Genomic DNA, 24,683 nt, shown 5'->3' with positions numbered 1-24,683 from the left:
TACTAAAAATTATGGCACACACACTTTTCCATGGATTTTGCAGTACTGCCTGGTCAGAGAAAGTCTTTGCTCTTGCAAAAAGCCATTGTCTGAAGCAGATAATTGTATCTGCAAAAGAGCAGGTTCAGAAAAGGGTTTAAGAAAGAAGTACCATGAAAAATTACCTGTCATTCAACTGGTACCCTTTCCACCACATCCATCTTGGTCCATCGTTTTCTGATCTCTATCTTCAAACCTACATAAAAAACCAAAAGGAATGTAATAAACCTAAAGCTGCTTATCCAAATAGCTGTTTTGGTTGGTCCATGGTTATTAAGAAAGGTCAAAGAAAACGTACTCCTCTGATGAGATGACTAGAATACCAGAAACAACAGGTGAGACGAGGCTGAGATACTCAGCAACTTTTTTCATTGTCAGTCTCTCTTCCCACGCCTCTTGAGTGGATGGAAAGCAATGTCGGGACTGGATGAGAGAAGTGCTTCCTTTCTGAAGAGATCAGGTTCCTGGTCACCTGAGGAACTAGAACATATATGTCTGCAGGATCCACTGAGGTGCACCCCAGAAAGTCCTGAGAGAATTGGCTAATGTAGTTGCCAAATCACTCTCCACCATATTTGCAAAGTCATGGCAGTCAGCAGAAATCCCTAGTGACTGGAAATAGGGAATGAATAGAGTGACTACATCAGTGGGCAAGGGAAGGACTATCAATGTAATTTATCTCCTGTAAAGCCTTTAACATAGTCCCTTCAGCATCCTGCTCTTTACATTGGAGAGAGATGGACTTTTAGATGGATAAGGAATTAGTTGGACTGTCATATTCAGAGGGCAATGGTCAACAGCTCAGAGTCCCAACGGACATCAGTGACAAGAGATGTGTCCCTCAGGGGTTGATATTGGGATCAGTGTTATTTAATATCTCATTAATGACATAGACAAGGGGATTGCATGCACCCTGAGCAAAATTGCAGATGACACCAAGGTAAGTGGTGTGGTTGACACTCCTGAAGGATGGGATGTCATACAGAGAGATGTGGGCAAGAAGCAGAAGTGGGCCCATGGGAATTTCATGGTTCAACAATGCTCTCAGCTTTTCATTGTAGGAAAGATGCTCCGTACCTCTAATCATCTTGGTGGCCCTCCTCTGGACTAACTCCAGCAGTTCCATGTCCTCCCTGAGCTGGGAGCCCAGAGCTGGATGCAGGTTCCAGGTGGGCTCTCCCCAGAGCAGAGCAGAGCAGAGGGGCAGAATCCCCTCCCTGCCCTGCTGCCCACGCTGCTCTGGATGCAGCCCAGGACACGTTTGGCTCTCTGGGCTGGGAGTGCCCATGGCTGGGTCGTGTCCAGCCTCTCACCCACAGCACCCCCCAGTCCTGCTCACAGGGCTGCTCTCCATCCATTCACAGCTTGTGCTGTTATTGGGGGTTGCCTCAACCCAGGTTCAGCATCTTGAACTGAGTCCTGTTAAACCTCGTGAGATCCCCAAGTGCTCACTTGTCAAACATGTCCAAGTCCCTGTGGATGGCATCCTGACCTTCAGCAGTGTCAACAGCACCACTCAAACCACTCAAAGCAGGTTGGCTGCAAACCTGCCAGTGGTTCTCCATTATTGAGGAAGACATTAAACACCATTGTCCCAAGGCAGATCCCTAAGGGACACTATCTATTACCAATCTTCATGTGAAGATTGAGCTGGGTTGACCATTACCCTCTGGATATGACTGTTCAACTAATTCCTTACCCACTGAACAGCACACCCATCAAATCCTTCTCTAGACAATTTAGAGAGCTACTGGGTAGCTTTTAATAGGAAATGTCAGTCCAGGGAGGCTGAGACATCAGTGGTTCACAGTTCTCTTTCCTACCTTTTTTAAAGGTGGGTCCAATATTTCTACTCTTCTAATCACCTGGGACTTCACCTGACTGCCAGGACTTTTCGACTGCCGTGGAGATTGGCTTGGCAATTATGCAGTGTAATTCCTTTGGGACTCAGGAAGCATCTGTCACAGTTTAACTCCAGCCAGCAGCCAAGCCCCAGCCGCCGCTCACTCACCCCCCCTTCCACTGGAATTGGAGAGAGAATCACAAGGGTAAAAGGTAGAAAAGTCATAGGTAGAGGTGTAGACAGTTTAGTAGGGACACTAAAGTCCATGCACACAAGCAAAGCAAAACAAGGATTTTATTCTCTGCTTCCCATGGGCACGTAGGTGTTCAGCCATCTCCAGGAGAACAGGGCCCCATCATACCTGACAGACCTAGGCAGACGAACATCATCACTCCAAATGTCCCAGCTTCCCTCCTTCTTCGCCCACTTTATGTACTGAGCATGATGTCACATGGCCTGGAAATCCCTTCGGTCAGTTTGGGTCACCTGTCCCAGCTGTGTCTCCTCCCAACTTCCTCACCAGCGTGCAAGAACAAAGAGCAGAAAATTGCCCTGCTGAGCAATAACAAAAATATCTCTGTATTATCAGCTCTGTGATCAGCACAAGTACAAAATACAGCTCTATACCAGCCACTCTGAAGAAAATCAACTCTACCCCAGACAAAACCAGCACAGCATCTCATCAGATCCATAGACACATATGTTCAGGTTCTTCAGGTGATCACAACCCTGATCTATTACAGTAGAGAGCACTTTTTTCCTTCAGTCCCCATCCTGTTGCCCATCCACTCAAGAGGGGGGAAGAGAGGTTGCCATTGAAAACTGAGGTAAAAACATGGTTGAGTACCTAATTTTTGTGTACAGCACTGGAACAGAAACTTCACCTCAAAGGAGTCATTTTTCTTCTCTAGTCATGAACAGGATAGAAAATGCAACCATTTGCATTGTTGCTCAGTTGTGTTAAGTGGCACTTGCTGATCTCTTGATTTCTACCTTGGGAAGACAATTTTAACAATCGTGGCATGCTTTCCTGGAACTGGGTGATTGTTTTCCCTTTCTATCCCCTCCTGCTGGAAGCATACAATCTTGTCTTGAAATCACTCACAAAGGGACAAATTGAAGACATTTAGTTCCACCTTTGTCCTGACATTTTCTGTGTTTTTCTGTCCACTAACAGCTTTCTGTTCCAAAGTAGATGTTCCCTCTTCCATCTCAGTAAGCCTGTCGCTTAAATTTGAAGGGCCATTTTTACTCCTGTTAGATACTCTGACATGTACTTCAGCTCTTATAGCAATTTTCCCCTCCACAAATGCCACTAATATTTACATTTCTGTGTCCTTTTTCTATCTCTGAAGGACTGTTGATGAGTACAGCTTCAGGTAATTGCTTTTCCCAGGCATCATAATTTGTTTTTCAACAAAAGGACTATTTCCAATTTTTTGAAAAACTATCCAAGTGCAGTAGGGGAGTTGAAGGAAGGTCAAGGAGCAGGAACCGTGACTTTCCTTAGCATTAGTTACCAACATACTCATAACTTCATAACTTCATAACTTACAACATTTTAGTTCTGCAGGACAGGCTTGCTGAAGGTTAATCACTTCCTTTCATCCAGAATCTAGCTGATGGATAAAAAAAGGCATTATTCATTCCTAAGTAAGGACATAAAAGCTGTGTCTTGAAATAACAGCAGATGGAAAGAAACAGCAAAATTTCACTCTGGAAAATAGGAGCTGAGAACGCTACTGTCATTTCTCATACTATTAAATCCTGCACAGTGGCAAAAGTAGAAATTAACTTGTGCTGACTGGAAGGTTTTGATTTTTAAATCTTTCAGTCAAGAAAGGTATTTCTAACAGAGTCCAAAACATTCCTGTTTCAGCCCACTCTGCAACAAGTGAGAGGTTCATTGTGAATTTTACTGGAAAATTTTCTGGAGGACAAGTTGAAATAATGATCACAGTCCATTACAAACTTTTAAGCTCAAACCCAGACCATTGCCACTGATTTAAAAACTCTCCCCACTGTGTACTTCTACTCCCATTTACTCATCCTTCAAATGAAACAGTAAATACTATAACTTGACGGCCCATTTACAAAGTGTCCTGTAAGGCAAGAGTTGTTCCCACTTGCAAAATTATATTCCTGGACTTGGTCTCTGCAAGGCAAGTTTGAAATCTACAAGACAGAGGTGCTCTATTGATGTTGTAGTGTATGAGGGGTAAATAAAACACATGCTTTTCATGACCTGAGAAATATCTGAGTGTTTTCTAAACTGTCTTCTATGAGCTTTCCAAGTTTGTAGTATGAGGAAAATTAATCATGTTAACAGGAAAACTTAAAGAAACCTTGGTTTCAAAATTGTAGTTCAGAGCGTCCTTTTCTGTTACATTAACTTTCTTGAAAGCTTTCTGGTATCACTCCTTTTTTGTCTCTCAGTATCTCTGCCCCAGGTGAAAGCATTTACTCTTTTGTATCACTGGCAACCTGCCTGAAGATGCTGCTGCCTTTCCCATTCCCACCTGTTTGAGATCCTTTTCTATACTCATTCAGCTGGTGGTGCTTACTTCAAATTACCATCACCGAAGTGCATCAAATCACAGGGACAGAACGTCACCATCACAATCGGCAGGCCATGGATACCGAGGGATCCCAACATTTATGTTCATTCTTGGGGAGGGAATAACACCAGGAGAGGCTTTCTCCCTAAGGGCCACCTTCAGGATGAAATCCAGCTGCCGCAGACCATCTCCTGAAGCCTTGCTCTCCACAGGTGCCTGACTCAGGAGAAGACTCGGGGCAGGACTTCTGTCTGCCCAGGAGACAATTCCTTTCAACAACTTCGCAAGCCCCGTCCTTACCGAAGAAGCCGCTTTAGGTGCGGGGGCCGTGCGGAGGATGCACATGCCGGCTTCCCGAGGCAGGACGCCCGTCGGGGCTCCTCTCCCCTTGGCCCAAGAGGGAAAGGCTGCCCGGGGCGGCGGCAGCAGCCGGCCAAGCAGCGGCGGCCACCAGGTAGGGGCGATCCCGCCGAGCCCCCGCGCCGGCCGCGCAGCATCCCGCGCCGGGCGGAGCGCGTACTCACGGCTGTGCGGGCCCCCGGCACAGGGGCCGGGCGAGGACGAGGAGGAGGAGGCGGAGAGCGGGCAGGTGAACCCCCGCGGCAGCTGTCTCCCCGGCCGCTGCTGCTGGAAGCCGCCCGGCCTCTCTGCCCCCGGCCTTCGGCAGGGCCCGAGCCCCCTGCGCCCGCCGCCGGCGTGGGAGGGCTCGGCGGGGCCGCAGGCGGGGGAGCCGCTCCGACCGGCCCCGGGGAGCGAGGGAACGAGCGCGGGAGGGAGGGAGCGAGGGAGGAGGCAGGAGGCAGGACAGCTCCCGGCCCCGGCCCGCCCTCCGTCTGCGGCTCCGCCGAGGGGAAGCCGAGCGGCGCCGGCTGTCGGGGTGCTCCGTGCCTCGCTGCCTGGGAAACTTCGGAAGCTCGCCGGGGAGCGCCTGTCCCCTGCCCCGAGGGGCGCTCCGGTGGAGGGAAGCGTCCCCGTGCGCACCAGCTGGATGGCGCGGACCCTGAGACCCGACGACATCAACCCCCGGACGGGGCTGGTGGTGGCTCTGGTCAGCGTCTTTCTGGTGTTCGGCTTCATGTTCACCGTGTCTGGCATCAAGGGAGAGACCCTGGGAGACATCCCGCTGCTGGCCATCGGGCCGGCCATCTGCCTGCCGGGCATCGCCGCCATCGCCCTCACCAGGAAGACCGACGGCTGCACCAAATGTCCCGAGAACATGCGTCCGTGCTGTAAGGAAGTCAAGGACCGGGATGTCTTGGAGCTGCTAAGGACCCCCTCCGACCTGGAGTCTGGCAAGGGAAGTTGTGACGAGCTGGCCAGGAAAGCTTACCGCAAGGACAGGAGAGGGCTGAGGGGAGAGGACACCGTGTTCATCTGCACCACCAGCACCACCGCCGCTGCCACGGCAGAGGGCAAGAGCCTCACCAAAAAGGTGGAGCAGGAGGAGATGCTGAAATACCTGGAGAGCTGTTACCCAGAGATGCCAGAGAACGTGTTCGTGGGAGATGGCTCCACGTTCAGTGCCTTGGAGAAGAAGAGCACTTCTCCCAGCAGGGACAGCACTCCTTGCCCTGACATTGAGGACAACATTTTTGTGGCTCCTAAAGATAGTATCATTGTCTGCTCTTACAAGGATAACAGCCCTTATGACAGGTACTGCTGTTACATAAACCCCACTGGAGTCAATTCAGACCAAGAGACCATTGTGTGAAAGATGCATACTTTATGTATATGTATGTATACAAAAACTGCAACTTCAGCTTCTTGATAGGGGATAATATAGCTGACTGCATGGGACAATCCTGATACTATTTCAATTTAAAGTGGTATGTGACTGATACTCAAACCTTTTGTGCCTGAAGTACGCTTTCTGTAAGTAAACAAGCATGTTTAAAGGTTAAAGAATTCAATTTTTCGTTTTTGGAAAAAAAGAAATTTGATTTTAATTTTCTTTTCTCCCTTTCCCTCCCTTTTGTTCTCCTGCTGCCCAAGCCTGTAGGCACACTGGCAGGAGGGCAGCAGTGGCTGTCAGCTGAGATCAAGAGCTGAATGAAACTCTGGAGCTGCCTGTAGGAAAGAATGTGGTGCTCTATGGCTGAATAAGTTTTTGAAATATTGTCACTTCATTTTGGGAGGGATTGAGAGATGTCAGCATGAACTCCAATAGCTGCCTGATGTCAGGGAGTGTAGAAATCATTTGTCTCCCTTTGTCCTTGCTGGATTTTTTTTTTCCTTTGTGTCAAGGAATAGGTGTCCTGACCCCGTGGGCTCTTCTGAAAGTCTCCTAGGAACCATATAGGCTCAGGAGAGTTTTCAAAGACTAACCCTTCATCAATAGCGCAAACATAGATGTGTTAGCTTAATTTTCCACTGGTCTAGAGTTCACTGGAATGTTTCTAATACTTTTGGATTTTAGAGTATGCGCTTGACAAGGAGAATGCAACATGAACAGGACAGAGTTCTTGCAGGGACTAGGAGCAGATGTCAGTGAACTCAGGTCTTTAAAATATATTTCAGTACCTCAAAAATCACTTCAGGAACAGACTTCTGTGAGTTATGTTCTGAGTGGGATCTGACTCTTCTGAAAATGCCATTTTCTTGTGCCTTTTCTAAAATGCCAGATATTTCTGTATGGGGAATGCATGGTGACAGTCCACTCAGGGGTCTCAAAGCCATGCTTTGCTGGGAGAAGGGAACGGAGGACCTGACCAACAGATGTTTTTTTCACAGCTTATGGATACATAGCAAGAAAATGTGAAGTGGGTAATGAAGATTAACCATTCAAATTCAGAGCCTGCAGTTTACATACTGAAATACAAACCTGGCTATTCTGTCCAACTCTAAGTTGCGTGTTCCATGCTGTGCATAAACATCTTACCTGACCTCGGAGGTGTAGGGAACAGAGATGTGGTGTAACATAATGTGCATGCAAAGCAGCTACTCTCAGTGTTCAGGTCTTAGGGTAACGGTTGCTGAAGCATAGAGTAATTTGCCAACAAAGCCCCAGTTCCTGTAAGCAAACTCCCAGAACACCAAAAAGTTCCTGTGTGGTGAAAATCTTAATAGCTGCTTAGATAATTTTTGTGAACCATATGTTGTACCAGAGAAATGCATTGAGTTACCAGAGTAGGAAATAAATCATTTGTAGCAACCTGAGATGTTGTGTAGAAAATGAAAAGGAATTTTGCACTTAAATGAGGCTTTCCCTGCCCATGGAATTGTTTGGAAAGTGAATGTAAATTTTATACATATACTAATGTGTGTATTTCTTTGTTTGTTGAGAAATTTATGTGAAATCGTAACAGACAGCGAGTCTCTGAACATGTTTCCAGAAGAAGGAAACAATTTTCTGGCTAGCTTGTTGTCTTTCAGACCAAATAAGATGTTAACCTTTTGGCCAGGCTTTGGTGGGGCATCTGGATACTACTATGATAAATTAAAAAAACAGTTGCTAGTTGAAGTCAGACAGAAACTCTGAATAGGTGGTTACAGGCAGCTGTGCTGCTCAGGCATGCAGCAACTGTACTGTGGTAGTAAATGAGCACCTGCACTCTGTGCAGCCCGGGTTTGATCCAATGAGGAAAGGGATTCCACAAAAAAAGACCCTCTCGCTGACACGTTCAACTTCCTCATAAAAGCACTCAGTTGTCAGCAGCTTGCCTTCTGCTTAGGCTTAGTCACTGCAGGACCTGATTCTGCAATATGCAGAGCAAGTCTTTTGTGGCACCAGGAACTCTTATTTCATGACCTGTGAAGCCAACAGATAAAACGCTGCTGATGACCGTGATGACAAACAGGGTCTTCTGCTTTCTGTTCTAAGCAGAGCAGGTGAAGGTTCTCACTGCATGCCCAGGGGTGCTCAGCATCCCTGGAGATCGGACCCACCATGAGAAAACAGGCTACTGGGTCCTGCCTGCTGCCTTTGACAGGGTTGTGAGTAATCACTTGCCTTGCATAAGAGAGCACCAGCCCACTGGGAACCTAGATTTGTACAGTTCTGCAAATATATATATATGTGTATATATATAGGAAGAAGTCAAGTTTTTCCATTTTGTCTAGGATTAGATGTTCTCTGTCAAAAGTTACATGGGCTTTTTCAAGACAAGACAGCAAACTCTAGTGACAAATGGAATACTAAATATATAATGTGATATACAGACATGCAGATCTGAGTCGTGCTTTATTCCATTTGTAGTGTAAAAACACTATAAGACAATGCTTGTGTTCAACAAAAGTTTAATGAGAGTGAAAACTTCTCACAATATAGAAAGAAGTAAAAAAAAAGTGTTTAAAATTTAGTGTTTACAGGCAATGTTATCCCTCCATTCATTCGGCTAAGATTTCACAATAAAATACAACTTTAAGCAATATTTTTAGGCTAATATACCATAATCCTCTAGATTTGTTTATTGAAAGTGTGAGAATTTGGAATTAGAGAAATCAATTGGTACTGCCTCTGAAGCCTCTTTATTTTTCTGTTTTGTTCCCTGCTAGTTTAATAGAGGATGAAATGGAAATTGATTAATTTGGGCATTAAAAATATGGATTTTAAAATTTGAAAGTGAAAGGGGTTTAGATTTTTTGTTTGTTGAGGGGGGTTAGGTATTAATATTTGGGTTTTGTTTGGTTTTGTTGTTTTGGGGGTATTGTGGTTCTGTTGGTTCTATTTATTTTATAATAAAGTGACCTTTTTATAGTTTTGCCAGTAGAAATCGAATGGATATTTCATCACACAATCATTACATCAATTTCCAGTTTTTTATGCAGATTACATGCCCAGATCAGAGAGCACCTGGGATTTTATTTTGATTCAGCTCAAGTGGACACTAGAACTTGTGGTACCAGTGCTGATCTTAGAACAAGCAGGAATAATCACTTTGCTTTTAAGAGGCAGCTTCTAGTCTGAACTTGGCTTAAGGATACCACAGCTTGAGGTGTGATTCCAAGCTGTGACAAGAGATGAGAGCTTCTTTCTGTTCTTGCTACATTAAAAAACCTTCAGGTCAGAGTCCCACTTCTCTTCTCAGTGCTCTCTTCCAAACAATGCATGAAGTTGTAGGGGGGCTCAGTTTGGGGGATAAATATCTTGGGGGATAAATGTCTTGTGAACCACTTTAGTCCTAAAGTGGCAGGCTGTATAAAGCATTTAATGGAAAACAGTAATTTGGACATTTAGAGAAGTTTCCTAAGATATATAAACTTTCTTTTTGGAATAGCATTTATCATAGTGCCACAGTGTAGTTTATCTTCTTTTAAGAGACAATATGATATGCAGATCAGCAAAAAGCAATTTTGTGTGGCTTTGTTTAAATTTCTGTTGTCATAAGTAGCATTGTTAGTCATACAAGCTAATCTCTGCAGAGTCTTTATGAGACAATTTGAACTTTCAATTGGTGTGCACTTTGTCCTCTTCAGTGCCAAAAAATAGCTGGTCCTTTCGGCCTGGAACTGAATAAGCAAGAGGTGAGTGTGCTCAGAGTATGTGTCCCTCTGGACTGTGTTGTGTTCTTGATCTGCATTCTGTAGAAGTGTCATACTCTTGCAGAGGCAGTTCCTCCTGCTCTGATCCAAACTCTCTGCAGTCCTGGCTCCAGTAACTATTTATTATGTTGTAATTTAGTGGAGTAACAGCTACTGTGACCCCCTCTCACCATATCTGCTGCTACATACCAGACTTCACGGAGTGAGCTTCTGCATTTGGCCAGGGTGGTAGAATTTTACACTACATCATCCATCCAATCTAAGCTGTTATGTTGAGACATTCAGTTATATTGTCAGTTCTTGCAGCACAAGCTTGGGATTTTGCCATGGGTCAGAGGCGGGTTGCTGTCAGGCCACCAAGCACTGGCAACCTGATTTTCATGTGTGTGGGGACCAACCTATTTACTTGCAGAGCACAATCAGTACACAAGACCTTGACTCTCAGCATGTTGGCAGTAAAGTCATGGCATAGGAAACAAAATTTTGAGTCCTGAAAGGTTTCTGTCGATTCTTCTAATATAAATTGTTTTAAAACTTGTGGAGGAGTTTCCTAATACATAGGCTAGAGGTGTTGTCTTGACACATGGCATGGGGCATCAGCTGCAAAGCAGCTCATGCTGAGCCCATTTCCACTCTGAGCCCGTCTGAACATACAATCCCTGCAGGGAGAACTGTCAGTGGGTTGGTTACTCCTCTGGTGGTATGGGCTCTTTTATGGCTCAAAACCACAGAGAGAGTGGGTTGAGAAGTCACTTTTCTCACACCTTGGCCAACTTTCATAGATAAGCATTACCTTTAATTTACCAGTCCTATTGGTGCTGGAATTCCAGAAGCTCTATTGTCTTTACCAGACACGGAGATTCAGCTTTCATTAGTTTTTAAATCTTTGTGTGTTTTGTGCCCAGAAGGGTTGCATAGATTAGCCTTGTGTCAGATACATGGAAGTGTTGATGTTTAATGGTTTTACTTGCAAGCTGCACCCTGGATGGGTGTGTGTATATATGCTATACATTTGTCTGCAAGGGCAGGAAACAGAATGCGCAATCATAACACAATAGTAATTTGAGATCTCCTCAGAGGTGTTTTTCCAACGCCTTACTCAGCTTTTCTGCTCAAGTCTATTGCTGAAATTTTAAAATTCCTTCAGTTCTTTAGGAGAAAAACCTTCTTAGAAGAACAACTCTGTTGTGGCTTTCTAAGAACACACAGTTCTTCTAGCAGAGTTAAGATATTCCTTGTCTGTGTTTCAGTATGGCCCCTGTGAATTCTTGGAAATTGAAACCTGAATTTTTCCAGTGCTTTGCATTCAGCATTTCCCCAAACCATTGGTGAATGCCCTGAACCTTTAGTCAATTCTGAAAGATGCATTTCTAGCTTTAGTTTTTCAACCTAAAGTATCCTTTTCACTCCTCAGGGAGTGAAAAAAGGGTTAAACACTTTGAAAATCTGGCTCTGTACGTGTTCTAATGAGATTAGAACAGAAGAGAGCTTCATAAAAGCAAAAGAGACCAAAAAGGCATCACACACAATATTTCATTACTTTGTCAGGTTAACTGTGTTGAATTCTTGTCACGAAACCAATATGTTTAGTGCACTGTTCCATGTGTGTATTGTATCTTTGGTAGCTTACCCAGATGGCTCCTCAAGAAGGGACAGAGAATGTTTTCCTGCCTGAAGGCATGATACAAGAACTACAGGAAAAAAATTACCACATAGTGGGGATCTGATTTTAGATCTCATCAAAACACTTATTTTCACGCCACTCTATTTTAGTATGAAATGCAGTAAAAATCAGCAATTGTGCACAGTCATGAACACAAGGATGCTCCTATATTAGCTTCATATTTGGCACTCTTGGTAAGAATTACTTATTTTGTTGTTGAAATCCAAGGCAAATTTTGCAAAGGTGTAACACTAAATATTTCATTTGGAGCTTCCAGGTCAAGCTTAGTGATGTATGAAAACTGTTGAATCCAGTCTTGGCAATTTAGTTCCAGAAAGGATCACATATGTGTTTAAGACATAGTGCAGAGGAAAGATGGTGTACAAAAAATAAGGTGGAGTGGGTTGTTTCCCTGTGTGAACCAGAGGACTGTGGTTACTATCCTGTGGGACATTAAATAACATCATGTAGACTCATGTGTGTTCTTTGGAAGTTTCAGTCATTAGGGCTCCCACACAAAGAAATTCTGAACGCCCACTCTATCACATTTCCAAACTCTGGTTGTTTATATATCTATATCAGAAAGTGCATTTAAATTTAAAATCAAATTTACCTTAGGAGGAAAAGCAATTTTCCCATATTTTATTTGGAGAGAACATTTTATTGCAAAATATTTTATCTTTGAATTCCAATTTAGAATGTATAAAATTGTACAATACAATGTTTCATACTGTGGGGAAGGGAAGAATTGGGAGAGGAATTAGGAGGACAAAGCGGTCATTATCTGAAACGCAGATGGTGCTCAGCTGGAATATAAGCAGAACAATCTTGCATAGCCTTGTCTTGTAAAGGTTTTAAAGGACAGCCCCGGAAAGACACTCTTAAAAAAACCAAAGATTTCTACTTTTGAGGTCAATTCAGATGGAAGGGCTATTAGTAATTTTTAGGGGTCTGAGTAAGTGGGAGAAATGTTCTACAAGCTGGGAAAATCTCATACTAATCAGACATTGATCTTAAAGACACTGCATCTTTGACTGCACAGTCAGGTTCAACTCTCATTTTATGCCCCTGCATTGTTTGCAAAGGACACCTGATTTCACTTCCCTTTTACTTAAACAAATTATTTCATTTGACTAATTGGCTGTACAAAGAAGCAGATAACTTTTCTGTTTGCAAAAAAAAAAAAAGAACCTGGGAATTGGGATCCCCCCCACACCAATAACAAGCTAAGTAAAATATGTTTGCTACCTATTCTAGGGGATAAAGAATAACTTCTGGTGGCAAAACATGGTCTTTTCCAATGCCCATGGTTTGAATAAAATCTAGGAAGTTTTACACTTGGAAATACATTAATGAATTTTTGGCTTTACTTGTCGTGATTTTTTAAAATATTGTGATTATTCAGTCTGTTCCTCAATATTCAAGTTGAAACAATATAGTGAAGGTTTATCAACCTAATAAAATACTTTCTTAAATCAGTTTCTGTGTTGTGTGATTTTTTTAAATGTTCCTGCCTGCATTCTCACTGCCAGGTAGATGGAGCTGTTATAAACAATAATCAGAATGCACAATCTTTCCAATAAAATCACCACATTGTGAATAGAGTCTTAGTATCCTCTGTATTATCTTGCATGACTGTAGAAAATGAATGGCCACTCTGTGAAGTGATCTATAAAGTACATATCACCTTCACTTCTTCAGCTCTATTATTGCAATTGCTTTCCCATTTTCTGGCATGGATAAAATCATCAAGAAAAGGAAGAACACATCTCATATTTCTAGTTTATAGTGCCATTTTAGAAAAGAATGCTTGCTAGATTAGCTGACTAGTTCCAAATCTGGGATGTGAATCTGTGGATTTAAAGCATCTCACAAATGAGCACTGTGCCGGTTATCATACTTCAGTTTTACAGGCTGGTAAATGCTTTCCTGCCTCTGAAATATGGCTGTTGTCACTGACTACACCTGTCAAAATGCCTGAGATTAATCTTAAAATACTTGTCAGCTGATTGAGGACACTTCTGTTTGTGTCTGTAATATTCACTACTGTACTTCTATCTTCCAAAGTCAGTCATATCATCACAGTCGTCAGACAAACTGACATTAATAAGGACTATTGCTTGAAGTTGCAGGAAAGATACGAGAGATTCAACAGTCAGTAGAAAATAATTCTCGGGAGATGCTCTGTTGAAGGAGAGGATCAGGAAGTAACAATAAATCTGAGGTAGGGTGACCCAGGCACTCTTCAGGCTGTACCTCTTTTATAGAAAACTACCAGGCTCTAAGATTCCTGAAGTCAGCAAGAGTCTCTGGTGTCCCCAGCAGAACCTGACTACCCAAAGACTTGTCAGTGGTTAAAGCTGCCAATCCAGCAAACTTGCTGTTTGTCACTCATCACTCGTTTCTATTTAGATTTTAAACTCGTAAGACACTTTGAAAAAATCTTTTAATTCTATAGACAACATTAAAATAAAGCAGAAGAGTTAAAACTGAAATACTAGGGACAAAGCATACACTTTCACATCCACATTTGATAAGGATATCAACCTTTTTAATAAAAATGTAAACAAATGCAAACTCATTAAAATAATTATGTAAAATATTTAATACATCAAAAAGCACTGTCATAAAGTAGAGAGTTTCACAATTTCTAGATATCATTTGGATAAAGGAAATGGTTGTATTAGAGGATATCTCTGGGCTACTGATAACTGAAAGGTTTATTCTACTAAGATTACAAAACCAGTAATTGTACTATACCTTCTACTATGAAATTTAAAAAGATAAAGGAAGTTTTAAGCTTAGAAAAAATGTGAGACTAATTAAAAATTTTGATTTAAAAAAATTTGGCTGGACTTTATGTTGGGATCTCATGTGCCAAAGTCAGCTATGTCTATGTCCCTCACTGCGATACACAGACTTCTGAGACTTACTTTCACTCAGAAAGATATACATCTTTTCTCTATAGTTCTAAAAAACCTCCCATAATTTGGAAGTACTTAACTTTCTACCTTTGTTAGGCATCCCTGAAACGTCTATCATTACGGCTGCGTTCACTTCTCACAGAAGCTGAAGAAAGACTGCAGTGTGACACTCCTATCACTATCACACATACTTGGATTTGAAAGTTGTAGCTATGCAATGTAGCTATGCTAGCTATACAGAAACATGAACAAGTAGTTAGCTGCTTGGTTAAACTCCACAAATTTAAACCAGAAATATTGCAACTACATGCATGTTTTTGTACTTGTACCTAGGATCAGGGACAGACTGGAGGGTAACGGAGAAGAATAAGCAGGATTAAGTGGTGCTATGTCACTCAAAGTCCTTCCTTTTCATCTCCTCCCAATTAACTTTATCCACTGGAGCTCACATTATGGTGGAAATGCTTTGACCCTTGATATCCTTTGTCTCTCAGTTTCACTTATTCTGTTAGATTGTTTGTTAACCAGTTGAACTTGAATGGGCTAAACTCTTCAAAATAGACTAGTCCTGAAAGGTAAGTCTATTTTCTTTAAAGAAAGCCAACACCAGCAATGCTCACAGAATCATGCTCATCTAGAAATTATTCCACTTGTAGTGATGTAGTTCTCTCTTTACAGGAAATGCTGGCTCGGGAATGACCTTTCCTAAACTGTGTCCTAAATTACACAGTGACTCAGAGGGCTGCCTGATTTCACTGACAGACAGCTATCCAGCAACAGTAGGTTCACCACCGCTTTAGTCAAAGCAAAAACTAATGTTAAGAGCTGTTTTTCAGAGAAATCCCGGAGAAGCTGTAGCGAACTTTACCCTGTTTAGCAACAGCATACAACATCTTGCATTTCTCTACCAAGATTTTCCACAACAAGATGCAGGTGTCACGAGGAATTGCCTGTATGGAAACACACCAGACTTTCTTCTTAAGTCCTCTTTCTATGCCCCAGAAAATGGAGATTAAATGGAAGTAAGAGTACAAATTCTTGTTTCAATTTGTATCCACTATAATTTCTCTGCTCTTTTTTTCATCCTTCTCTTTTGATGGATCTTGCTTCCTCACACAATACACACCTCATTTGTCCCTTTCACAGCACAAGACCAACCATGCCCACAGGGTTTATGATACCACTAAACATCAACACTATTCCATATCCTTTCCTGTGGGAGCACCTCACAGGCTGGAATGTCCAACGAGCTGATTTTGAGGTCATGGTGGCTGCTGGCTGAGCATTTCCTATTAAAACCACATCAAGAAGTAACACTGGGAGCTACTTTCTGCTCTGGTACCTGGTGGGCCATTTCTATGTATTATTCCTAAAGATGAGTTTTTGCTTTTTTTCTATTTTCAGTGCCACTGCTGGGAGAAACACCTGTACATAAAGCCTGAGCTAATACATTCACAAGGCCAAAGGGGTGTATTATCTCTTTTCAAATTTTCTAATTCAGCACGATGACCTAACAGACTGAAAGCAGAAGGGATACTGGAGTTAATGAGTGACTAGGAAGCAGAACTTCAGAGAGGATCACTGGGAAGGACACCTGGTATCAGACTATATGAAAATCTGTTGGCATCTTGAGGAGTCACAGAAATGCTGGTGACTGCTTTCTGGGCGACAGAAGCTTTCTTACCTTCAAGCCAGTATGTGACCATATCTCCTTTCCCCTAAGAAAGAATATTAGTCATGGGGTTATAAACTATCTGTTATTTATGAAATAATTTTTTACTACAACTCAAAACAAGTCCCAAAAGGAGAAATATGTGCCTGTCAGCCACTTTACATAGAGGAAAAATGAGGCATAAAACCTTTCCTTAAAAGATAATAGCAGTAATATCAGTTAAAAAAATTCTTTGAAGTCCCATGCAAAACTGGGTCCACAAGTATGTTAATTCTCTTGTGGAACTCACATGATGATTTGTAATGTCTCTGAAGGACCTTTTTTGATTTCAAGCAGTCATGACCGTGAATGTGCCATACAGGACTTCCAAGCTTGACTAAGTCCTTTGTGTCTGACTTACCAGGTTTGTCCCATGAACAAATCCATGGAATTGGTCCTGGCTTAAAATATGAACATGCTCTCTTCAGGTACAAGAATTAGTCTAACCAAAGCACTGTGAAATACTGAGGACTAGAAAATATAGGAGACTGCATGGGTTAAAATTCAAGGACTTCAGAGTATTTTCACACTCTCCTCTCTGAAAAGCTGAGTATAAATGTTGCATACACACCTTGACTTGTAAATTCCCACGGCATACTAACACATACTCTCCAATCTGCTCCAACAGCTGGTATGCACTTGTACTGCACTGTATTTTAAGAGCTGGAAAGAAAGGTAAATATCATATTAAACAATTTATACATGTAAGACAGGTCCATCTCCCAAAATGTGTCAAACATTTCAAGACTCATTAATGAACTCTCCCTTGGGGTTTTTTCCAAGTCTTTCTTTCCATTCCTTGTTATTTGTTATTCAAAATGTTTGCACACAAGTTCCAGTATCCTGGCCTGTTTGTGAGAGCGTCTCAGGGTAAATATGGGGCTGTCAACAAACACTACTCTTCACATTCTGCATCTAACAATATTTTTGTACTCTTCACAGTTGTCTATCTGTGCTACTGATGAGCATCCTCTGCCTGTGGTGAAGAAAACCATACACTGTTCTACTTCCTGGTCAATAAAGAGCCAGTGCTTTCTAAGCACATTTAGTTTTCAGCAAAGTCTAAACACTAAAGAAACAGCACCATTGCTCTGACTCCAAACCTATCAATTTAAGACAGTTGGAAGAGATGATATTAACAAAACTCCATAATTTTTTAAACATTGTTATTTTTCCTTAGTTGAAATTTTATCTTCATGTAAACCATGTAAACCTCACTTGTCTTGCCTTTTGCAAATGATCGAGGAAGGACCAAGAAGGACAGACAGAAGAAATTCTACTTTTGCTTGAAATCAAAATTTTGCCAAAATTTAAAAAAATTTAAGAAAAGTTTTTTTTTTTCCACCTGTAACATTCTGTGACACAGAGCCAATCATTATGCTTTTTTGTTTAAAAAACATCCTAGGTGATAGTAGGAGTGGCTAAGATTGTCTAACTGATTTTTGTTACATCAGAAAACAACAGTTCTATAAGGTCCACTTTTATTTATTTAAGTGTTTTTTAGAGTCTTAGAACACTGCCTGTAGATCAGGAGATCTAAGTTTCAGATAGATACATATCTCAGAACTATTCTTTGAAGAGACATTATATTTAAGCTTGTCATCTTGCTTGAGGACAAGACACTAGCACTCAAATTCCAGGTGATAGCATTTTTAGTGTGCATTGCTAGTCAAAGCAATCATCTCAGGGTTAAAACTTGGTAATATAATTTGAGGTCCTCAGATGTATGTGTCCTGAAAAAAAGGGAGAGAAAATAAATGCTTGAAAGATAAATACTTTGTCTTTATTTCTAAGTCTATAGTGCTGATGCACCATCTGAGAAAGAGACTGGCATACAGCACAAAAGATAACCTATGAATGATGGAAGCAGATTTTGGAGGTATTAGTTTTAAAGGAGTTCAGATAAGATGACACAAGGAACATGAATGGTGTTATCAGGGAGACTGACAAAACGAAAATGAAGTTATATGTGTTCCATCCAGGTTAGCATTTGTTTTGGAAAAATAAAAATGGTGAGAAGCAATGGATGATTGCTAGTGATTTTCAAATCCTTTCAAAAGTTTCAAATCCATAATTTAGGACCATTTACCTACCTTTCTTTCTTGTTTTTAGGGGATCATGATAGATGTTAAAAGTATCCGTTTTTACCATGAAATTAAATTTGAAGAATCTTGTATGTGCCTAGCTCATTTACAATTCATTAAAATGTGGGCCATAAAACTACTCAACTTCGTTTCATGACTGTAAGGAAACAAGCCATCAAGGTTCTGTGGCATGGAATCACTAAATCTGTTAAAATATTTCAGAGTCTGAGTTTCAAATGTTCATGTTAGCTAAAGACAAAGTTTTCTAAGTAGACTTGGAGCTCTGTTATCTCTCAGGAAGAAGCAGTGAGAATACCTCCACAAAATTTCTGTTTAAACTCCTTTCTAGAGGGCACATACATAATCTTCTATTCTGGTTGAAGACAGACACAGGTCCCATGATATCCTCCTGTTTCTTGTGTTCTCCATTAGAGAAAATTATTAGTGGCAAAAGAGGAGTAATGAAAATATTTTTACCATAAATCCAGCTGGGTGCCAGGAACAAATAGAAACAGTGAACATAACCACTTGCCTCTCATTTTGTTTTAGTCCAAACTTTTTCTACTGTAGAGAACTTCAAAGCCACAAAAATCCCTTCCCAAGACTTGAGAAATAAGGGGATCTGATTGCAAAAACAGTTCTAGAGAATATCACTCAAATAATTTGTCCCTAGGCAGACTGGACCCAGAAATCAAGAACCTCTTTATAGGATTCAGAATTATTTGAATAGGTCAGGACTCAAAACTCAGCCTAACAATTTTTAAGAACTAATTCAGGGATGATTAAAACCCCATCTGCAGTTTGTTCCTTATTACCTTCACTGGTAGATTCCATCCTGGAAGCTGTGTTCACAGTATCTCCAAATAAACAGTACCGTGGCATCTTGGTTCCAACAACTCCAGCTACAACTGCCCCTATTAAGAAATGGAAAGCAAGATATTTTGTGTTTATAAATCACATAGTCAGTCATACAGCCTTGCGGTTGCTTCCTACACTACCTTAAACCTAATTTGTTCACCATATAAAGACTGAGTGTCAATATTGTCCTTACATGGGTTACAAATCTGTCTTACAAGTGATTTAAAACATAGAGGATATGATTTCTTGGTAAGACAATGTACGCTGATTAGTTGGCAGATGCTGGGCTGCACAGGACATGTCCAACTCCGTCTGTCTATCAAGCCAGAGTTGGGGAATGTAAGTATTACTTATATATATATAAGTATTACTTATATAAGTAATATATATATATTGTGCAGTTAGAGAGTGTCCAAAGGAGGCCACAAGGACGGTGAAGGGCCTTGAGGGGAAGTCATGTGAGGAACTGGAATCACATCAGATTAAATCAGGGAGCTAGGAGTCCGAGAGTGAAGCCTAGATCAGACTGTCAAGAAACAACTCACTGTTTTGAGAAGAGAACAGCTGATAAGGACAGGTTACAGACACAGAATAGCAGCTCTAACTCACATCATCAAAGGCAGAGGGGCTATGGGATGTTTCCAATGTTGTATTCAAAACTGAGGTACCAATATCCCATGCATCCAATAAATTATTCTGTTGGAATGACCTCTACGTTGTGTTCCACTGCTTATCAAAAAGTTAACTTTATTTTTAATGGAGAGGAAATGGCCACTACAGATGCATTTGTAAGGCTAGAGAAGACTCTTTTGCAGCTTTCTCAACATACCTGAATGTATTCCTGCTCTTATCTTTAGGAGGGTATTAGGCTTGTGTGGGATCTTAAAAGTCCTGCAGACATCCAGAAGGTCTAAAGCCATTTTTGCAATCTCACCAGCATGAAGGATCCCGTTCTCCTTGGGTACTCCCGACACCACCATATCTTAACACAACAATGCAAATGTGTTAACCTTTGCCATTACACATAGATTTACTAAAGTATGCTGCCTATAATAAAAAAAAAAAAGGAAGAAGCCCTATTCCTTCATATCCCAAGGCACAATTGCACCTGCTGAGCAAAGAAAACCAGAAACAAATTAATGCTAGGGCAATGGCTCATGTACCTTAGGTATGAAAAATGTTGTATTTCCTTCTTATTTTGACATGAGATTTGTTCCCTCCAATCCTTTCTCTCTTCATCCTCCCCTCCACTGAGTAAGGTTAAAGTGGGACAGACAGTGCAAATGTGGCAGTTCAGTGCCTTCTGTCATTGGGCAAATATTATAAAAAAAGGCAATGACTCCAACTAAAAACTGATGATGGGAAACTGGGGTCCTAGAGTACTAAGCTGGACAACCATGACTGTGAGAATTATAAACTCCACTAAACCCTGAACTTATGTGGGATTTGCTGCTCTAGTTTGAGCCCTGTAAATCTATGGCACGTGATGGGATTCATCCCAATGTACTCAAAGAGCTGGTGAAGTCATTGTAAGATTTCTGAAAATGCGTTTTGAATGGTCAAGGAAATCTTAAGAGGTTCCAGTCTACAGGAAGCTGGCAAATCTGCCACCTTTCAAGAATTTTTCCAAGAATTTCAGGAATTCAAGAGGGACAACTCTGCAAATTACAGGCCAGTCACTTTCACTTCAGTGCCCAGCAGAATTTTGGAGCAATTTTTTTCTGGGAGGTTATGAAAAATGCCTGAAGGACAACACAGTCATTGGTCATAGCCAGCATGGCTTCATGAGTAGAAAGCCCTGATTGTCACATCTGATTTTCTATTATGACAGGATAACCCACCAAGGTGATCAAGAGAAGCCAGTTGATGTTATCTTTTTGGATTTCAGTAAAGCTTTTTATACAGCTTCTCCCAGGATCCTTCTGGACATACTGTCTGGAACACAGCTGGATAAACAAATTATGTGATGGGTGAGCAACTGAATCAGGGGTCAGGCAGAAAGGGGGTGCCTGAATGGGGAGACATCAGACTGGTCACCTGTCACCAGGGGGTTCCACATGCTCAGCCCCATGCTCTTCAACAGCTTCATAAATGGCTTGGACACAGGACTGGAAGGGTTACTAAGTCTGCCAATTAGGGTTACTAAGGGTTACTAAGTCTACTTAATTGCCCCATAAGCAGAACGGCCCAGCCAAAAGACCTTGAGAAATCAGAGGAATGGGCAATCACCAACTTCATGTTTAAGAAGGAAAAGTATTAGATTCTGCTCCTGGGATGGGGCAACCCTGGATGTACAGACAGACAGACGAATGACAGGCTGGAAAGCAGAAATGAGTGCAGGAAAGGGACCCGGGGATCCTGGTTGAAGTTGAACATGAGCCAGCAGTGCCCTGGCAGCCAGGAGGGCCCCCATGTCCTGGGGGGCATCGGGCACAGCATCACAGCCAGGCAAGGGAGGGGATTGTCCTGCTCTGCTCTGCACTGGGGCAGCCTCACCTCGAGTGCTGGGGGCAGTTCTGAGTGCCACAATATAAGAAATACATATATATTGAGCTGTTAGAGAGTGTCCAAAGGATGGCCATGAGGATGGTGAAGGGCCTTGAGGGGAAGTCCTCTGAGGAGTGGCTGAGGTGACTTGGTATGTTCATCCTGGAGAAGAGGAGACTGAGGGGAGACCTCACTGCAGTTACAAATTCCTCATGAGGCGAAGAGGAGGGGCAGGCACTGACCTCTTCTCTCTGGTGACAGTGACAGGACCCAAGGAAATGGCCTGAAGTGGTATCTGGGTTGTGTTTAGGTTGGATATCAGGAAAAGGCTCTTCACCCAGAGGGTGGTTGGGCACTGGAAGAGGCTCCCCAGCACACTGGTCACAGCACCAAGCCTGACAAGCTCAAGAAGCATTTGGACAACGTTCTCAGGTACATGGTATAACTCTTGAGGATGGTCCTGTGCAAGGCCAGGAGTTGGACCATATGATCTTTGGGGATCTCTTCCAACCAGTATATTCTATGATTCTGACACTGTAGGGCAATAAACTGGTCTTCTAGGGATCTATGGGGTGCATTTGTTCAGGAATTTTATGCTCAAGAATGTGTTCAACAGTTCCACAAAGAAAAAAGAGTGGGTTTTTTTGTTTCCCATCTCTTACAGGAATTCTGTCTGTCTCATCCAAAAGCCCTGTTAGATTTTCCTTAGGTTTTAAAGAACTCAATTTTAATCATAGTCTATCTGCAGCAGATTGCCATGGTAGCAAATACAAAGCTATTTTCCTACAAAAGAAAAGATGAAAAAGAGAAGAGGCAGTCAAGCCCCTACAATGTATTAGGAGAAAGAAGATTGCTATGGTCTTTGCAAAAAAGACAATAAAGCTTAGGGTATGGCATGCATGATCCCATGTAGAAGACAATTTTTTTAGTTGTGTTCCCGTAATACAGAAGTCTCCATCTGGGATTAATCTGCTGCCAAGACTTAAAGTCATATCTCACTAGTAATAGGAATCAAATAAACAGCAGTGGTATTTTACTCCATTAATTTGCCCCATTCACCACACTTGTTAAACACACAAATGATGAAATGTATGCAGGAAAATATTCCTAAAGTTTGCTAGGGCTCTGCTAGAACTCATCTCCTAATTGCTTTATTTGGTCTTCCCACTCATAAGAAGCTTTCCAAATCTCCTTCAGCTGTTCTTCCTCATCATCAGGGAGTCTCTATCTTGACCCAGGCCTCATCATAGTCCACAGCTCAAGGAACTTACAGGCATCTCCTATTGTCTCCACCTTATAGACATCATAGTTATCTATGATTTCATCAAAAATGGTATAAAGCTTGTTCAAGAGATCTACCACTTGATATGGCGTGCTGCTGCTGGACAGCTCAGTGAAGCCAACGATGTCACTGTTAAAACACAACAGAAAGAGCATAATCATCCACTGTCCTAATGGTTGCTAATTAGTAATGTTAAACACACAGCAAACATTTCCCAATGCAATTACATCAATTTTCTCTTTTCAATAATACTTTCACTAAGATTCTTATTGGATAGTTTTGCCTTCATTTATTTAAATTTACAAAAGACTCCTTCCATTTAAAAGGACAGATTGACCCAAGTCTTTTTTGCTTAGCAATGCAATAAAACATTTTGAGAGGTAGAGTTTAAATCTGTAACAGACTAAGCATTCTTCTGCTTTGAGTTATATATAAATTTAAAAAAAAGGGGAATTTGATATCTGTTCTTTTATGACAAGTGAAGGCATGCCATTTGTATGTTGTTTCCTACACACAAAAACTGTAAATCCATGTGGACTCTAAGGGTTGGCAAATTTTCTTTACGCAGGCTAAATGGTAGATTCTTTACTTAGACCTATTTTATGAAACATAGATTCATGCATGCGTAACACATGTAAAGTGATGTGCTGCTGTTTGTTACAGCTCCAGAGAATTGTAATTTTTTACTTAAGTAATTCTAATCAAAAATAGGGAGAGAGTGTGAGAATTTTGAAAGACACTATTTTGTAGAACCACCTATTACAACAGGTGGCAGTTTAGATAGAAATTCTGTACTTGGTTAGGAGCTTCACCTCCACCAGAAGCCTAGGAGTTTCTTCTGTAGGAGACAGTTCTAGTCCTACCTTTCATCTTTTATTTACCTGAAGAAGATAGTGGCACTTGAGTAACTTTGAGCTTGTGCCTGTTTTCCCTGTCTGAGATCATCTGCTATTTGTTTTGGCAACATACCTGTTGTAGAAAGTAGAGCATTGTAATCTTTTTACATGGATAAATGAACATATTAAACATAACATGCTGGTTTAAATGCACAAAAAGTGTTCATAAAGGCAAAATATTATGAAGGTGAAAACACACCTTGGCATCAAAATCTGCTCTGCTGTAATATGAGAAATCACAATAAATCTCACTGTTAACACATCCAGATTCTTCACATGGGCCATAACTTTTAGGCCAAACAAACCAGTATGGATACTTTTCAAGAAAGAGTAAGGTTATATTCTAATGGTGTGATCTGGGATTTTACTAATTCTCTCTTTGTGACCTCTTTGTTAGTGTTTTCTACCTGTGTTAGGTTTGTTTATTATCTCTTCCCTGATTTGTTTTTTTTTTTTTTATTTAATTTGTTCCCCCTGTCTTGGACTTTCACATCTCTTTGTTTTTTGCTTTCTTATATGCTATTCCCATCTCCTTATGCCTTTCTTACAGAATTCTGGAACATACACTGCCATCAAAAGCAGCCAACTACCCTTCCACAACATTTACAACTATGCAAAAGGCCTGCCACAACAATGGCTTTGCAAAGTCAGAGCACTATGGATTTTGGGCCATAGCTCTCGGATGAGTGTACGGATTTCTAGGGGGGAAATACAGAAAGTAGCTAAATATTTTTCCAGCTTTGCAAGAAACAAGTATATTCATTCTTTGCTAGCTAAATGTTACCTATTAAATTATCACCTATCAAAGGGTTCTTTTTTGTTGTTAGAAAGCTGAAATAAAATTGTTATTGAGAAGA

At 41.5% G+C, this 24,683-nt stretch overlaps 2 protein-coding genes across 2 annotated transcripts in view; one reads left to right on the top strand and one right to left on the bottom strand.

Annotated features, from left to right (window-relative positions):
• The first annotated feature begins 5,419 nt into the window (after positions 1-5,419).
• On the top strand, positions 5,420-6,269 carry TMEM215 (transmembrane protein 215). Its single transcript, XM_058044304.1, has one exon. It carries the CDS (start codon positions 5,429-5,431, stop codon positions 6,149-6,151), a length of 723 nt encoding a protein of 240 aa, XP_057900287.1. The 5' UTR covers positions 5,420-5,428; the 3' UTR covers positions 6,152-6,269.
• A 9,807-nt stretch (positions 6,270-16,076) lies between these two features.
• LOC131096208 (atrial natriuretic peptide receptor 2-like) overlaps positions 16,077-24,683 on the bottom strand; it is a 35,317-nt gene continuing 26,710 nt past the window's right edge. Inside the window, exons 18-23 of the mRNA XM_058044524.1 lie at positions 23,812-23,899; positions 22,920-23,059; positions 19,991-20,143; positions 19,119-19,217; positions 16,791-16,882; positions 16,077-16,226 (exon numbers count right to left, since the gene is read on the bottom strand). Coding sequence (XP_057900507.1) covers positions 16,077-16,226; positions 16,791-16,882; positions 19,119-19,217; positions 19,991-20,143; positions 22,920-23,059; positions 23,812-23,899 — 722 coding nt within the window. The remainder of the gene's footprint in view (positions 16,227-16,790; positions 16,883-19,118; positions 19,218-19,990; positions 20,144-22,919; positions 23,060-23,811; positions 23,900-24,683) is intronic.

Source organism: Melospiza georgiana, chromosome Z (genome assembly GCF_028018845.1).
Source record: "Melospiza georgiana isolate bMelGeo1 chromosome Z, bMelGeo1.pri, whole genome shotgun sequence".
Classification (NCBI taxonomy): domain Eukaryota; kingdom Metazoa; phylum Chordata; class Aves; order Passeriformes; family Passerellidae; genus Melospiza; species Melospiza georgiana.
Note: the sequence above shows the minus strand (reverse complement) of the source record. Positions and strands in the feature narration are given on the sequence as shown.